The 16495-nt window shown below is 40.3% G+C and overlaps 1 protein-coding gene across 6 annotated transcripts; it reads right to left on the bottom strand.

Annotated features, from left to right (window-relative positions):
• Positions 1–763: 763 nt before the first annotated feature.
• Positions 764–16283, bottom strand: BIVM (basic, immunoglobulin-like variable motif containing). 6 transcript variants are annotated; one of them, XM_051631994.1, is made up of 12 exons: positions 16222–16283; positions 15123–15189; positions 13997–14594; positions 12251–12377; positions 11688–11783; positions 11472–11576; positions 9753–9847; positions 8323–8455; positions 6058–6129; positions 5177–5260; positions 3103–3199; positions 764–2254 (listed from the first exon to the last, which is right to left on the bottom strand). In XM_051631994.1, exons 3-12 carry the CDS (start codon positions 14484–14486, stop codon positions 1964–1966), a joined length of 1590 nt encoding a protein of 529 aa, XP_051487954.1. In that variant the 5' UTR covers positions 14487–14594; positions 15123–15189; positions 16222–16283; the 3' UTR covers positions 764–1963. The 6 variants fall into 6 exon arrangements, with proteins under 6 accessions (XP_051487954.1, XP_051487963.1, XP_051487968.1 ...); XM_051632003.1 differs by having other exon boundaries at positions 15123–15194; positions 16222–16249; XM_051632008.1 differs by lacking the exon at positions 16222–16283 and adding an exon at positions 16125–16168 and having other exon boundaries at positions 15123–15194.
• Positions 16284–16495: the final 212 nt, after the last annotated feature.

Raw genomic sequence — 16495 nt, 5'->3', positions numbered from 1 at the left:
GCCGCCCCTTTCCGATGGGGAGAGCGAAGGAGCGAAAACCACGTCGCAAAAATAAGGGAAGGGGGGGAGAAGTAGGTTTGTTGTTTTCCCCCCCGCTAAGCATGATTTTTTTCCCTGCAGCCCGTGCTCTCCCCACAATATGCTTCCAACGCTAGGATGCGGAAACAACGCTACGTTTCGTTCCTAACACCCCGTAGGGAAGAGCTCCTGGCAGCAGGTCCCCGGGGGTGCACATCTTCCTTCTGCTCCTGCTGGGAGGACTGAACAGAACCCACTGGCGAAGCGTGAAAGAGCAAAATAAAGCTCCTGTAAAAACAGAAGCCCCTCACGACACATCTCTTAAGAACAGCAGCAGGCTACTGCCAGGGAGGAGGTTATTAAGCAAAACTTAAAGAGACTTTTATAGAATCGCTTGAAGCCTGAAGTACCCTGAAGAACACAGCTCAAGCATTCTAAAAGAGATTTCAGTCCTCAACCCAAGTTCAGCTTGCAAAAATAGATTGAAAATAGTTCATCTGGAAAATACATTTTCAAAACCCTATGGGTGTTGTTCAGCCATTAGCCTGCAGACTTTGGGAAATTAAACATTAGAAGTTAAGTCTCAGTGGCCACACGGGCTTATGAGCAAAAAGATCCTGCACCTCCAGGATTACTTTGCTAAGCAGGTGTTGCAATTCTCATCCTTCACTTACCCACTTCCCTGAAAACCTTCACTAAACATAGGTTCACCATTCCCAAGAGAAATGAAAAGCAAACAACAAAATACAAAACAAGTTTTATTGAATGAACAAAAGTCTAAAAGTCTCCCATTTTTAGATAACAAAAGCAGCGACCTACAAAACCCCTGCATTCCATGACAAATCTTTATGTCAAAAAAATTAATCCTTGAGCAGGTGTGAACATTTGTACGCAGAAAGTTACAATGGTTGATATGTGTTTGGGTAAACAACTGGACACATTTCAGATTAGGAAGGAGAAGAAAAAGAAGGGAAGAAGAGACTGCACATGGACACCTGAAAAAGCTTGAACTGCTTGCTGGCCAAGAGGTATATCATCAGGGCTGCCAGCAGCTTTCGGCACTTGCACCCCCTTCATACAAAATGAAAAGAGCAGCAGAAAAATGACAGAGGTTTAAAGACTGAAGGAGGAAGAGACCTGCCGACAGAACGCAGTGTTCAGCTGGCTCATTTGGCTCATGGTAAATGCAGCTTCTTAATATGGAATTTCACTAGCTTGTGTTCAGTGAGTCTGAGCTCTCAAGAGGCTCCAGAGTAAGAAATCGTCCACTGTGCCCACAATAAGGAAGCTCCATCACTGAACGTGCCCTCCGACAGGCAATTCCTCAGTCTAAAACAGGCATCCAGCTAAGCAAAGGGAAACTGAGACCTGCTTGACAAACTATGACTGCCAGAAGTCTACTGGGATCTAAATGGAGAATCTACATTCACTTTGTAAATCTGACAAGGTTTTCTGACCTATGTGTTTTTTTCCCTTTTCACTGGACACAGGCAGCCTTAGTAAAATGGAGTGTTAAAAGGAAGGCAATGTTTACTTTTACCCTTACACCATTTGCAGAATAACTCTTTTATAAAGTCATATCATAAATTTTCATGCTTTTGAATACTAAGTATTTTCAGTGAAGTCTTGTTTATTACATTGACTTAGTTCAATCCGATCTTTTGTTTTCACAGATCAGAACATAAGTACAATTATTTCAAAATAAGTGATTGATTTTCCTGTAATAGTTACTTTGACTGCAGAAGTACAATAATCTGTGCTTTTTTGTCAGTTTATACACTGGATCTCATCCATTGCAACCATATAATCAGATTTTTTTCAATAATTGTGAAGCTGTATCTTATACCATAATTTCTATTTGTAGGTATTCTAGGACTAACAGATCCCTAATATGTCTTGATTAAAACTAACTTTGATATATCAGCTCTATTACCTAAAGTTAATTTTAATCATTTCCATCATAATCATGATAACTCTGATACCCACTGTTCCTCCTCTCACGAAGGTTAGATTTCTTCCATGTAGATTCCTGCTGAAAGCCAGCACTAAAAGATCGACCCAGTCGTCCATGTTGTTTCTTAGAGATATTGTCTTCACTCTCAGATTTGGAAATTCCTTGTCCTTGAGTTTGGGATTGTTTATCCTGCCTAACATTTCCAAATGGAAAATTCCAAGGACCAAATCTTTGCCAGGTAAGTCTCTGAAAGGCAATGATGCAATGAAGATTTCCTCCAACCTAATCAAAGTAAAAAGGTTTATTCGTTACGTGTGTTTCTAACATACATAGATAATTGAAATTAACATCTTGGTGAGCAAAATAATTATTTGAAAAAGAAAAAAAACAATCATCCAACCACAAACTCAGATCAATCAATTTTGTTTCCCAGATTCAATTACTGCCTTCTTTCTCATCTTTTTAAATTATCGTTTTATATCTTTCACAGGCTAATATAACTTACAATCTGCAAGTCTTTTTTACTCTTCAGTCACTTTCACACAAATAATCTTTTCTGGCCTCTTCTCACCTTGCTGACACAGTCTTCCATAGGGTCTTCACATTTGAAATAATCTCTTCAGCCTATTATTTCTCACAGACTTTCAATCTAAAAATCAAAAATACACACCCCCCATCCTATCTACAGGGAAGCTAGCTGTATATATTGATAATAAGTCCACACAAGAGAGATGTGCATTGTTTTATGTTTAATTTTACTTGAGTCTACTTTCTTTCCTGCTTTCCTGTAGCTAGAAGGTCAGGCACCAAGAGGATCTGTCTAATTTGCAGAGTATTTTTATACTTGCTGCAGCTATATTTTAAGCCAATAAAATTAAATATTGTGACCAAATATACTGTATGCATAGATATCCTGGTTCATTCTAGCATATGCCAGTCTACTGCTGTACTGTATCCCAGCCTGCAAGTAAGTATGACTCTGGTATGCAAATATCCACATGTGACTTCTGTCTTCAGCAACACTTGACAGCAAATTTCTTTTAGTGAAGTTCCCTTACACTGCTGAGGTATAAATACATTTGCCAAAAATATACCATTAATTTCTTCCCATGTCAGTAACTTTACCTCACCTTCTTTGTTTTTCGATGCTGCAATCCTCTCTCCAGATGTCGAATATCTAGATATTCTGGATTTTGGGTGTTTAGGTCGGTGACAATATCTGCCCATCTACAGAATAAGATTATTACTACTCAGCTAACATTTAGGAAACGTCAGCACCACTACTACATGCAAATACAGATCTGCAACTTTAAATAGTCTGACCAGCAATGTAAAGATAAACAAATGTGTAAAGATATAAAAGCCTCAGTATTAGAGACATCAAGCTAGATATAAAAGCATCACTTTTCATCAAAGCATTCACAGTGTTAATTCCTACTCTTTGGAAACACCGTTCAAAATGTGCAAGAACACCCTGAGTCTTTAGCTGCATTGCTTACCCTTACCAATTCATCAGTTTCACAAAAGCAACAGCAAAGCACAGTTTAGGCAAAGAGAAACATTAGGTTTTACTTTATTTAATCCTCTCTTACTCTTTTCACAGAATTGTCACAGAATCTTAGGGGTTGGAAGGGACCTTGAAAGATCATCTAGTTCAACCCCCCTGTCAGAGCAGGATCACCTAGAGCACATCACACAGGAACGTGTCCAGGCAGGTTTTAAATGTCTTCAGCAAAGGAGACTCCACAACCTCTCTGGGCAGCCTGTTCCAGTGCTCTGTCACTCAGTTTAATATTAATGTCTGAACTCTTGTCTGTTTTTCTTGCCCACTAAATGTTTTCAGCAGACAACTCTCATGTTCCATCTGTACCAAACTATCAATTCAGTATTACCTGCTTCTCTAACACCACCCTCCAGGTTCAGGAAATCCATTTCTACCCAAACCTTTGCCCTCCTACCTTAAGCACAGAACTTTCTGCTAGCTCTCACGGGGACTGCAGCAGGAGGAAGAAAGTCTCCACAATCAAAAACAGTGTTACAAAGGTTTGTATTCTACATTCAGAAACCTCTTCCTGTGCCATTTGTAGCTTATATACAGGACAAAATTCCACCTGTGGGATGTATAGTATGCCGTTTCTCAGCACAGCAACCTCATGCATAATGTGACTTTTATTTTGTTGCACTTAATCTTATTAGTCCAAATTATTCAGCTAATTACTGTTATTGACATAGTCACATCACTGAAATAATAAACAAAAAAGGTATCTGTGTTTTAGGTACTGGGTTAGATCTGACTGGCTATGAAACCATTTGGATAAGCACTTTCAAACAATTTTTGAAAATAATTAGAGAAAAAACAAGCGGAGACAAAGCAGGAATGGTGTGACTTTTTAAAATTATTAGTTTTATTAATTTTTTCCACAGATCTTTTCCTAATGTATCAAGAAAAATCACTGTAATTCACTTGGGGTGACAGAGAAGCTATTTGCTAGAATTTATGCTTTGGCCATGGAACTGGTTTCTTGAGACATAGTATTCTTTTGTACTGTGCCTTCATTTCAGAAATTATTAAGCATTATTAACTAGCATGTCAAGTAAAGCTGAGAAAACTGTTCCATTAATTTAGCATTACAAAATTAACCAGTGAATTTTCTACATAGCACCCTCTAGCTCACCTAGTCTGTACATCTACTTCAGACACCAACTTCACATGGGCAAGACCTCATCATAACTGTATTGCTTGAATGCATAGGTAAGCTAATAACTGAGTACAGGCTGTCCCTGCACCTGAGCTAGGAGATCCTGCTAGCAGCATTACATCCTGTGCACATCCCAGGCACAGCCTGTCTACGTCCTCAACTGAAGAATAACCTGCAACGTTTGTACAGCCTGTAAGTCGCAATCTGCACACTCACAGACAGCTGAGGTGTCTTTTCTTCTTGACTAACATGAGCTGCGTCACACCCAAACCAGAGAAACAGGCTTTGGCTTTTAGCAGCCTACACGTGTCCTGCCATGCGATATAAAATGGCAGAGCCAGCTCTGAGGTCAAAACCAAAGTTTCTCTCTAAAGCATTTGTTTCTCTTAGGACTATAATACAGTCATTCGAAAGAAATAAAATGTCACTTGGTGACCTTTAGTAGAGAAATACAAATGACTTTGAAAGAAAACATACTGGTTTATATTCTTACCAAGCAACATACCTTTTACAGTGTATTGTTGGATGTTTTCTGCTTGGTTCTCCAATTAAGATCCAATATTCCACTTCTTGCTGCAAGACACGACCTCTGTTCAATAGAAGATACAATCCTAGTAAGATTTATTGTGCATACTAAAAAGAAAAAGAGAGATTAACATTCTATTGTTCCTTTTAGGATTTTCTAACATTAAAAATTGTTTCCTCAGACAAACTGAAAACCAGCTTATCTGTTATAAATAGTGTTTACAATTGCATACAGGGAAACTTCTGATTTCACAAGGCCTGTAAGCAAGATAGACACTTTTCCTTATGATTATTTGGGAAAAAGACAGATCTTCCTGAAAAATACAGTGTTCCTCAGATGAAAGGCACTCTAATATAAGTTCAAAATATAAATATATACATAACAATAGAAATAAGAGTTGTGGAAAACCACATGAAGGTGGAACAAATGTCTTCCTCTTTATATCACAGATATCTAACAGACTCACAAAATAGCCCCTTTCACTAGTTTTAAACTATACCTCATCTGACAGTTAATCACAAAAAGCTGTAGGGTAACCTGTATGAAAACAACTGGCAACTTCAACTGCTTCCTCCTATGCATACAGTACCACATATTAAAAATCAAAACCATCAGGGAAAAATTGTGACACTGCTGAGATGCAGAGTACTGTTCTGTGACTTCCTGTGTACAGTTATCCTGTGAAAAACTACTTCAGGCTCGACTGACAAAACCTGAGATTTTTTTGCCTAGGGAATTAGACAGCATAGTGCCTTACTGCCTGCAATAATGTGTTTACTTGTAATTCCCTGGAAAATAACACTGTATGCCATCAGAGTACAGATGGGAAACCAAAACACAGGATAGATTAATTGACTTACCTAAAGTCACACTGGAAGTCTGTGGTTGAACTGGGAACTGAACCCAGGTCTCCCGAGTCCAAATCCAGCAACCTAAGATCATACAGGAAGTCTGTGGGTGACCTAAGAACTGTCTCCTAAACTCAGCCTAGCAACCTATCTACCCATTTCTTTTGCAATTTAAAAAAAGTTTCTTAGCTTGATTTTTAAAGAAAAGCTTGCCTTTGTAACAGGCAAACAAGAACTGTTACAGAATCTGTTGACAGTGCTTCTGGAACCTGAACATATTTTTTCCCAGTAAAATAGAAGAAGATATGAAGAGAACAGGATGCTTTTCGGTCTGACCTCCAGCCTAAAATAAGGCTACAGAAGCTCCTTGAAGTCATTACTTCATGTTACATTATTATAAGAGATTTGTTGTTAGGAAGAATATCTAATACTGACTTATAAATAACATCACTAGTGACCGAGAATCCATTTCAATGACAGGAAAAGTATTGAAATTGTTGTTCTCCCTCTTCACTGAAGAACAGAAATTCAAACTCGGTATTAGGTAAGTGTCCACACACTGGACCATATTACTTCTCAAATTACATTTTTGATCTAGTAAACAACTTTATTTTTTTTTCCACTTTGCTCTTCCAGTGCAGATTCTTAGGAACTGATGAAGTAAACCAGCTATTAATCTTTCAGTGAACTTAAGCAGACTGATGTGCTGGACATGCACTTGGGGCACATTTTTCACACTTACACCACGTATCAGTAAAAGCAGTTTTAATCAAAAATTTCTGTATTGTACACTAAAAGCTTTCATTAACTTTATGATCAGACTCACATTAGGAACAAATTAAATTCAGGTGATTTTGCTTTATTGCCTCCAAACAATTCAAACATTTTGAACTCTAAAAGTAAAGCTAACATTTTCCACTCCTGGATGTGACTACATCTTCAACACAGCCAAATGTAGACCACTTGGTAAGCGAGGTGCAAGACTGAGGCTCACATTACACCAGTGACCTGCTCATGTCATTGTTTAGCATTCCCCACCACTGGCATCTGCCAGTTTTGGCAAGGATTGTCTTCTTCTGTCCCACGGTAATACTAATAAATACTGACCAATAGTTGAACATTGAGAAAGTCCAAAAGAAACATCCAATATATATGGTGTTTGAAACTACTTTGAGAGAGGAAAGCCTGTTTAACTTAGTGACTCTGTGAATGAGACAAAACAAACTGCACTCAGCATATTATACAACAGCAACTTAAATGTTAAATAAGCTCAATTCCCTCAAGATTATGAAATTTTTCAAACCTTATTTCGTTTTTAATGCAATACTTTCCCTAAACTCAGTGTGAATATCAATGCTATTATCCTCTTTTAAAATCTATGTTTAATTTAAATCTATATCAACTATTCCATTCCTTTATCTTCAGTAATGTCACCCTGACAGATTTAAAATTATTCAAGTAATTGTGTATATTCTAAAACAACTGGCACATTAAGTTTCTACTGATCTTTGAAAAGTGCTCCAGTATTCCAAGCATTTTTTTCAAAAAGCCTAACATACTTTCATATTCTAGAGATTTCTTTTAGCTTCTGTGCCCCCTCCAATTCTTGTTAACAAACGATTCAGACATCTTTACTTTTCTAAGTAGTTGCAGTTTATCATTATTATTAGTCAACACTGGAAACAAAGAGCATAAACACCATTCTGCATTACCTACAACATCCCCTGATCTCACCACACACAAAGACCGGTTTCTGTGCGTGCAGATTTTATCACGTCCACTTCATAATGGACTAGTATCACTGTAGGCTTTTTGTTTCTAGTTTATAAAGAAAAATCTCAACACAGACACACATCTTTTGTTTTCCATCAAGTTCTCTGTGCACAGCCTCTCCTCATGATTAGCTGACTTTTTACTGTTTTTCCTTAGAAAACACCTGGCTTTTTTCAGCCCATATGGTTTTACTTTTCAGACTGGTCATCTTCACTTGTTCTTCAAGCAAATAACTACTGCCTCTGTATCTGGCTAAAATGTCTTTAAACAATTTCTTAGTACCATCGATAGTTTTCTGTTTACGTTCTCTCTACCTAGTCTCCTTAGTTGTGCTTAATTTTAAGTCAATCCTTTCAAATCATACAGTAGTGTTTTGCTACTTCAGACAGAAATGCTTTTACAACATACGCTGGAAAGTTATTTAGGGAGAAAAATGGTATCAACTTGCAGTAAATTTTTCTGTATGTTTCCTCCAGTAAAATAAGCATAAACACAGTATCTTACCTATAGGCTTTACTAGCTTTTACTGGGGTTGCTTCAAATCCAATTGGGCAAAAATAATGGTTTTGGCAATGGTAGATGTAGGCCATTGATTCATCTTTCAGTCCACGTGTTAGTTTCGCAAGGGCTCCTGCAGCTACAAAGAAAGATCAGGTTACAAGTGCAGAATGCTTTGGATCCTGCCTAACATTCACCAAAAAAGCACCTATTTGATAACATGAAATAGTTACACTGCTTCTTAGAGTAGAGGACATGACCTGACAGGCATTCACAGAACAGTTTTGATTTCAGACTTCTTAGCATTTAATTTCCTGCCTGGTAGGGAAAAAAAATAACATCTGCCACACAGTCTGTATTAGGGAAATGCATTATGAAGTCTGCATTACATTTAGATGAAAGTCATATTAAAAAGTACTTGTTCTGAAAAAAAAAAAAAAAAACACCAAAAAAAACCCCCACCAAAGTATCTCTTAACCTAGGAAATACACTCTGCAACACAATGCAGTCCCACTGCCCCAAGTTAGATGTAGCCTACCCATGGTACTACTGAAACCCCTGAAAGCTTTCAAACATTTTGATATCATTAACTTCTTGGAGCTTCCTAGACTCAGAAACACCTCCCACATTTGGGCATACAGTATTTTGCAATGTGACCACAGTGCTAGGCTTCAGGAAAATAATAGAAAAGGCACTGAAATGTGACAGAATTCTTAAATGGGATAGGAAGAACAAAAAAAGTTACTTCCACTTTTAATCATCTCCTCCCCACCTCTTCAGCATGGCTTTATCCTTTTAAAGAACCTTCCACTTACAAGATAACTCCCAAGCCTGTACCAAAGACTAACAAGCTACGCATTGAAGTATCATTTTTCTTGAAGTAGCACACTTAGAAGTAGACATAAAAATGCAGCTTCATAAGCTAATTGAGAAAAATCACCTAATGTTTGAGAGTGTTACCTAAAGTCAGGCAGAACGGATGAGTTCACCAACTTCGAAATAGCATTTTTTGATAGTGTAAAACATTTATTAAAGACATGGATACTTTCGTGCTCTACAATCTCATTTTTTTATACAACACAGATTTCCAAAACACTGAAATAAAAATGTGCTGCTCCCCTAGTGTACTACAGCAAGACTCTTCCAGGACACCAGCACAGAACTGTAAGTGCAGTGTCCTCCTGGATACCTTAAAATTCTAGTTCTGTGATAGCAGAATATATAGCACAGAACATATTTTATCAAAATAAAAGTACAAATGAAATTTTAGCAAAATAAGAAAAAAAGTAAACCAGAAAAATCAGGCAACTTGGAGCTATTTGATAACTTATGTCAAACTGGAAGTACTTACAGAATTTGTGCAATAAAATACCGCACATTGCAGGATTTTTCAGTTTATATACTGTAAAATGAGTGTTTTAGGATAAGCTACGTACCAGTTTCTCCAGCTGTCTTGTTCTTCCCATGAGGTTTATACAGAACATACGAACATCCCTTGATATGGAAGTGATCATTTATTTGTCTAAACCATCTGAAACAATAAGCTTAAAGATTGTAGTAACTAAAGAGTTATTTAATGCAATTTTTTTTCCTCCTGCTTTTAGTCTGCTTGCTGATTTAGGAAACTCTTGGTGTGCTAACAAGTCCCTACCACAATAGCATGTAGATTGTAGATGACCATGGTACCCTAACACAAAAAAAGGTTAAATCACAAAGAGAGAAATAAAATACTCAAAGCCTTTTCCTTCATTTTGCCTTTTTTTTTAGACCAAACTTAGACCCATAAAAAACAAAGCGCTAGATTAGAAATGCTGATCTTGTGTTCAGTGCAGTTACCTGTAAGTTTGAGTTATTCAGCCTTTAAAAAGACACTCAAATTCTGAAGTGCTTCAACTGTGACTTGTCAGCTACACAAAGTGAATCTTCTAAGACACCAGAAGGCAGGACCCTTCAAGTGAGACTTTCTGCATATCATGTTGGGCTTCTGTCACGGAAGCTTCACAATGCCCAAGTGCTACAGAAGTTGCCTACTGCAGCTCCTCAGAGCAGCAGTAATTGAGAACAGGTCTGCAAAGAAGATTTTTGTTCTAGATATTTTTCTACATCAGAAGATTCAAATTCACATCTCCAAAGATAACACCTCAATCATAAAGCTGTGTTGGGTGATGGGGTTGGCTCTTAGCCCTTCTATTTCCCAGCCTGCTAAGCAGTTAAAAATTATTTGACGAGACACAAAAAAAAAAACAGTAAGGGCAACTTTTCTACTGCACACATAGGGCACTTCCAGGGGAAAATGAAGAATTTGGAGTTTAACTTTCATCTGTATAAACTGCGACATAAAGAGACAACATTTTATTAACTTGGTCTGTAAGAGCTGCTATACCCTGACATATTCCTAAAAAGACACAAAATCTGAATTAGTCTCCTAAGGGAGAGAAGGAATTTTTCATGACACTTGTCAATGATCTAGCCAGTAGTATGCTACCAATTAAGGACAGACTGCTGCAACATTTTCAAATCCAGCTCCCACATTCTGTGCCAAAACCTATATATTGCCTTCAAAAATACTAACTCAATCAAATGAAACTCATGAAACAGGGAAGAATAATGCAAGTGTTCTGCGAGTCCTGCCTCACCCTTTTTTCTTCTCCTTCCTCCTCCTGAAGAGCTCCACTGCAGCAAAGATGCAGCACTCACTACCTCATTTTCATTTCTTAAATTGCTTTTTACATAAAGCAATTTGGCATTTTCATGCCGTTTCAGTGACATTAAGAAGCATTTAATGTGTATGCTCAAAAACAGACAAATGAGAGTAAATAAAAAATTTCTTACCCAGGAGACTGGATTCATAAGAGTATTATCCAACAATTAAACAAACTCAGCCAAAATCCAATAGAATTTCATGTTCACTTGATCTGTGTAGCAACACTGCACTGTACAAAACAGCTAGTGAAAAACACTCTTTGAAAAGTTTCTGCAGGCACTCTCAGAGTACCTGGGTGTGCTTTATTATTCTAAAACTGAAGAGGACTACCTTGTGTCATCCACTTCTTATTTAAAATAAACTAACTGCTACTGTATTTTCAAAGGTTTTTACTTTTATGTTGTTTTTACAAACATTAATCATTTATCTGCATCAAAAGAACCAAACATACCTCATTAAAGTTGTATTTCCTGTGAAGGGACCAAATCTAATCTCCTCAAATGGGGGCTGAAAACCCAGTATATGCAAAGCTTCTTCTTGAGTAATAGGAGGTAAACTGAAAGGGGGGGGGGGGGGGGGGGAGAGAAAGAAAAAAATAAAATATTGTTTAATAATTAGCAATGTATTTTAGACTCTTTAGAGTCAAAGGGGTCTCTGTGTGACTTACCTTCCAGCTCCCAGTGTACTATACAAGAAATTCCAGCAAGACACTAAGGAAGAAATTCCACAGGAAGTCTTGTATTGAGGTCGGCTAACACAATACCTAAACCAAACAGAAACAGAGATTCATTAAACTAAGTTATTTTAGTGAAATATATTCATATGAGATAGGCTGTATAGAACTGACAGATTCTGATCAAGTATTTCCTCGTCAAAATAAAAATCAGGACTAAGACATAGCAGTATTATGCTTAAGGTTATTTTTTGCCTGATCATGCTAATAAACTTGCATATTTTTTAGCAATGAATCCCCACATAAATATTTCCTTATTGAAAGGAAAAAAAATATTTAGAAGGAAAATATTATTAGAATGTCAAGAGTGGGGAGGGAAGCTCTCATTCTTCCTGTAGAAAATAAGATATTTAGTTTATATTTGCTTAACATATCCCCATTTCTTATTTACAAAGAGGACAAAGACATTACTAAGAAGTGTGAAATCGGAAAACCAGCAACATTGTTTACCAACAAGCTGTATGGGGATAACCTTAAACACAATTTATAAATACTACCATCTTCGGAGGTCCAACACTTTCCTCTCCTTCACGTCTTCAAGAGCAGAACGCTGAGGACACTCCCTGTATTGCTTGCTTTTTTTGTCTAGGTATTTTTTCTTTGTTGTTTGTTTCTTCATGTTGCCTGCAAAACAGAATTCAGAAAGAAATTCATGTCTTGTATATCTTCTTGAAGGTCTTCCTACCTTTTATATCCTTCTTCTTAAATCCTTTTAGTAGCAGCATGTACCTCAAAGAGAGACGCTGGTTGTGTCAGTAAGTGCAAATTGGGACTGACCATTAATTGTTGGAAAAAGCTGAAATGCGTTATCAAGATTGTCAACAGGTTTGTAAAGCCATTAGCTCCATGAACAACACTCTGTTTTTCTGAAGAGAATTAATGATGACCTGCACAGCTGTTTAAGAAAGAGGAGTCAATCTGATTATTCTAATGCATTAAATCAGTCATCCCAGAAATAGACTCTCCGACCGACGACTTCCCATCTCCTAACATTAATGCAGAGAGAAATGAAAATAAACTTGTTTTCCATGGCCAGTGATGAAAATTTACATGCAAATTCAGTGAGAATAATATACTCTCAAGGTCTTTTCCTTTTTGTAAGCCTCTTAGACAGCAAAAAATTAAAAGAGTTGGGCCATGTGATAGAGCAGGACTATTTCTATCCCATTTTTCACAGAATGGTAGGGGTTGGAAGGGACCTCTGGAGATCATCTAGATCAACTCCCCTGCTAGAGCAGGATCACCTAGAGTACATCACACAGGAACATGTACAAGTGGGTTTTTAATGTCTCCAGGGATGGAGATTCCACAACCTCCCTGGGCAGCCTGTTCCAGTGCTCCCTTACCCTCAGAGTAAAGAAGTATCTTCTCGTGTATCCAAATGAAATACATCACATGTATTTTAGCAAAACTTAACATCCTGTACAATTTGTTTCTTACTTTTAAAGACGCTACACGTACACGCGAAAAGGCAATGACAATATGCTAACTGTGTTTAAGTTTTGTTAAACCAGTTTCACATCAGTAGACAAACCAAGAACTTGAGTAGCCAGCCAATGCATTAAGGAAAACATCTACAGCCAGCTCTGGGCTTACACAAGGATCACAACACAAAGAAAACCAAGCCTGTATGTAAGTGCTTGATGCACAATTGCAATCTGTGACTAGGCAGAGAAAGAACATAGGAGGTAGCACAGAAGCCAGTTTTACAGAAATGAGCTCCCTAATTCTGTGCAGATACAGCAAATCAAAATAAATACAGTTCTGTTACAGAAACTAACTTATCTCCTAGACAACTGTAATTATTTCACTTACTTCTTAACATAAATAAACCACGTATTTTATTTCAAAATACATCTCTGAAGTACCTTCAAAGATTTCTGCAAGTGACAAACCTTATAATTAAAAGCAGTAACCACTGCACAATGTACTAGGTCCTACTAAAAGAAAGAAAAAAAAATATTCAAGGAAAAAAACAAACCCAAACCAGAAGCCACATCAAACAACACTAAAAGAAATCCCACACAGTTAAACACAAGCCAGCCTTGTTTTAGAGGCACTTCCCTAGGCAGCTACACCTGACTTCTCACTCACTTCCTTCCCAGTGAGGTTGTCTGAAATGTCATACAAGCTCTTCTCTAGCACTTTCTGGAGGAAACACCTGTTCTGATGAGCACCCTCCACAAGCAAATTGTCAACATGAAGCCTCTTCCTATCACAACATCAAATTTTCACCACCTCACCTGCTTTGTTCTTCAGATTTGTGGTCACGGCATTAAACTCCGATTTGTCGATTTCCCATGCCAGTGGGAGCTTTCCAAGATTGCCAGGCAAACCTTCCAAGTTAGCATCTTCACTGTAGATTATCTCTGAAGCACCAGTTTGAATGCCTAGTAAGCTGGGTGTGTTATTTCCCACGTTTAAGGCAGCACTGCCTGACAGACAGGCACTAACTGAAGCACTTGGGCTTTTACAAATAGATGTTACTCTGTTTAAAAAAGCATAGTCTGAGCAGATGGTATAAAATTTCTCTCGTGTATGAGTCACAGGACATCCCCATGGGTAATGCCCATCTCCCCTGGACACCAAGGACACGGTGGAGACATCTGACATGCAGCATGGCTTCATGGGATCAAGAAGAGAAGCTTCTGGGGATTCTTTCCCAGGTTTGTTTTCAGTGTTTCTATTATTTCCAGAACCATTCTCCTTTTCATCTTCTGCAATGTTCGGCATTGAATGATACTGAAAGAGTTGCGTACAGCTAAGAATGTTTTCCTGTTTTAATTACAACAGAGTTTGCATCATTGCCTCCATTGCCTCTGCAAGCTATCGATGAGGTACCTGAAAGAAAAAGAGAGGTTCATACAGGTGTCTCCATCAACATAAAAACACACAAAGCTTATTTTTAAACTCATCCAATAAAAGCCGAAATACCCTTCAAGATACACCACAACACCTATCGTGTCTTTTCCTAAACACCTCTAGAATGCTACAAGCAGCCTTTTTTATTATTTGTGAGGTGCCAACAGCATACACCACAGTGATGCCACGATGAAGACATGAGTAACTCACTTGTAAACCAGTACAAGAGTTAAAAAAAAAAAAAACAAACAACATAAAACCCCAAACAAACAAACCAAAGACATTTCTACATTTACACAGTTGTGGTTAATCACTTCTATTTCTTTGTAGTCACAATAGCTTGTGTATGTGACACAGAAAATCATTTATGCAAACTAATAAATCAGAGCAACAGCAAGTTAATGTCACTTAATTCTGAAGAATCCTGCATACTTCTGCTTCAAGTTAAGTTCAAGCTTGCATGAAATTACAGTAACTATTACCTCTTCATTCTAAATTGACACTTACCCTCAATGTGTTTCACTGGCTTCCCTTGTACAGCTCGTCAGGGTTCCCTTTTATTTTTATGCACTTCCTGTTCTTCGAGACGTGAGAAAGAAGCGCGTCAGATTTTGTTTACAGTAGTTAAAAGAATTACCAAAAACATACTGAGAAGGCTGGCTTCCTTCTAATGATCGTTGTTAAAAGGCAAGCTGACAGTATTGCGTTATCTGTCATCTCAGCAGGTCGCAGCGCCTGCGGTGCGAGGACACACGCCGCAGATGGGCAGCCTGGCACGCAGGAAGCGGGAGTTCCACCCGAGAGCAGGCTCCTGCAGCACTGATTTCTGGCCGCTGAACCGAACCGACGGTGCATGAGCCTCCCTCTGCCAGAAGCAGGTCTTGCCCCCCACACGTAAGAAGGGCTCTCCTTGAAACGTGACAAGGAAACACCAAAACACATGCAACCTATTCACGCCCCCTCCCTGGAAGCGCTCAAGGCCAAGTTGGACGGGACTGTGGGAAACTTGCTCTGTATGGGAGGTGTGCCTGCCCGTGGCAGAGGGCTGGGAACTAGACGGTCCTTACGGTCCTCGCAACCCAAACCATTCTGTAACGCTCAGCAGCCGCCTGCAGCCCAGGGATGCCAAGCAGCCCCTGGCAGGATGGGCTCTCCCCGGTCCCGCGGGGACTCACCCACCGGGGGTGCCGCTACCGCTCCCCACGGCGCGGGGGACACCGGAGAGGCGGGAGGACGGGGACGCCGCCCATCGGGACCTGAGCGCGGCCCTGCGGCCCCGCCTCCCGCGCTGCCGCCGGTCGGCTCCGGAGCGAGCACCCCCGGGCTGGGGGCGGGGGGGGGAAGAGGCCGCGGCTCGGCGGCAGCGCGGCCCGGGGCCCGCCGGAAAGCTGGGCCCACCTCCCTTCCGCAGCGCCTGCGAGGGGCGGGGGGGCCCGGCGACGCGGCAGCGGCGGGGAGCAGGGGAAGGGCGGCTTCAGGGCGCTGCGGCCCGCGCTCCCGGCTCGTTACCTGCGCCGCACCCGCCTGCGTCGCCTCCCCCGGCCGCGGCGGAACCGGACGGGGCGCGGAAGGGGGGGAGGGGGGGAGCGCCGCGCCGCGGGCTCACCTGCGCCTCCGCCGCCCCCGCCGCCTCAGCGCCGCCGGACCGCACCACCTCCCGCCGCCCGCCGGGGGGAGGCACCGGGCGGCGCGACCGGGGCCGGTGACCGCGCTCCGCCGGCGGGCCCCCGCCGTCACCCAGAGGAAGCGGCTGCGCCTCGCACGGCGCCCAGGCGCTCCGTGTCCCGCCCGGAGAGGCGTCTCTTTGGCCCTGTATCCCCTTCCCCTCCTCCTGTCTGCGCTCCGGTGGTCTCGTCCGCTGCTGCCCCGCGGCCGGCGGA

Source organism: Apus apus, chromosome 1 (genome assembly GCF_020740795.1).
Source record: "Apus apus isolate bApuApu2 chromosome 1, bApuApu2.pri.cur, whole genome shotgun sequence".
Lineage (NCBI taxonomy): Eukaryota > Metazoa > Chordata > Aves > Apodiformes > Apodidae > Apus > Apus apus.
The sequence above is the reverse complement of the archived record's forward strand: the minus strand, read 5'-3'. Positions and strand labels throughout refer to the sequence as shown.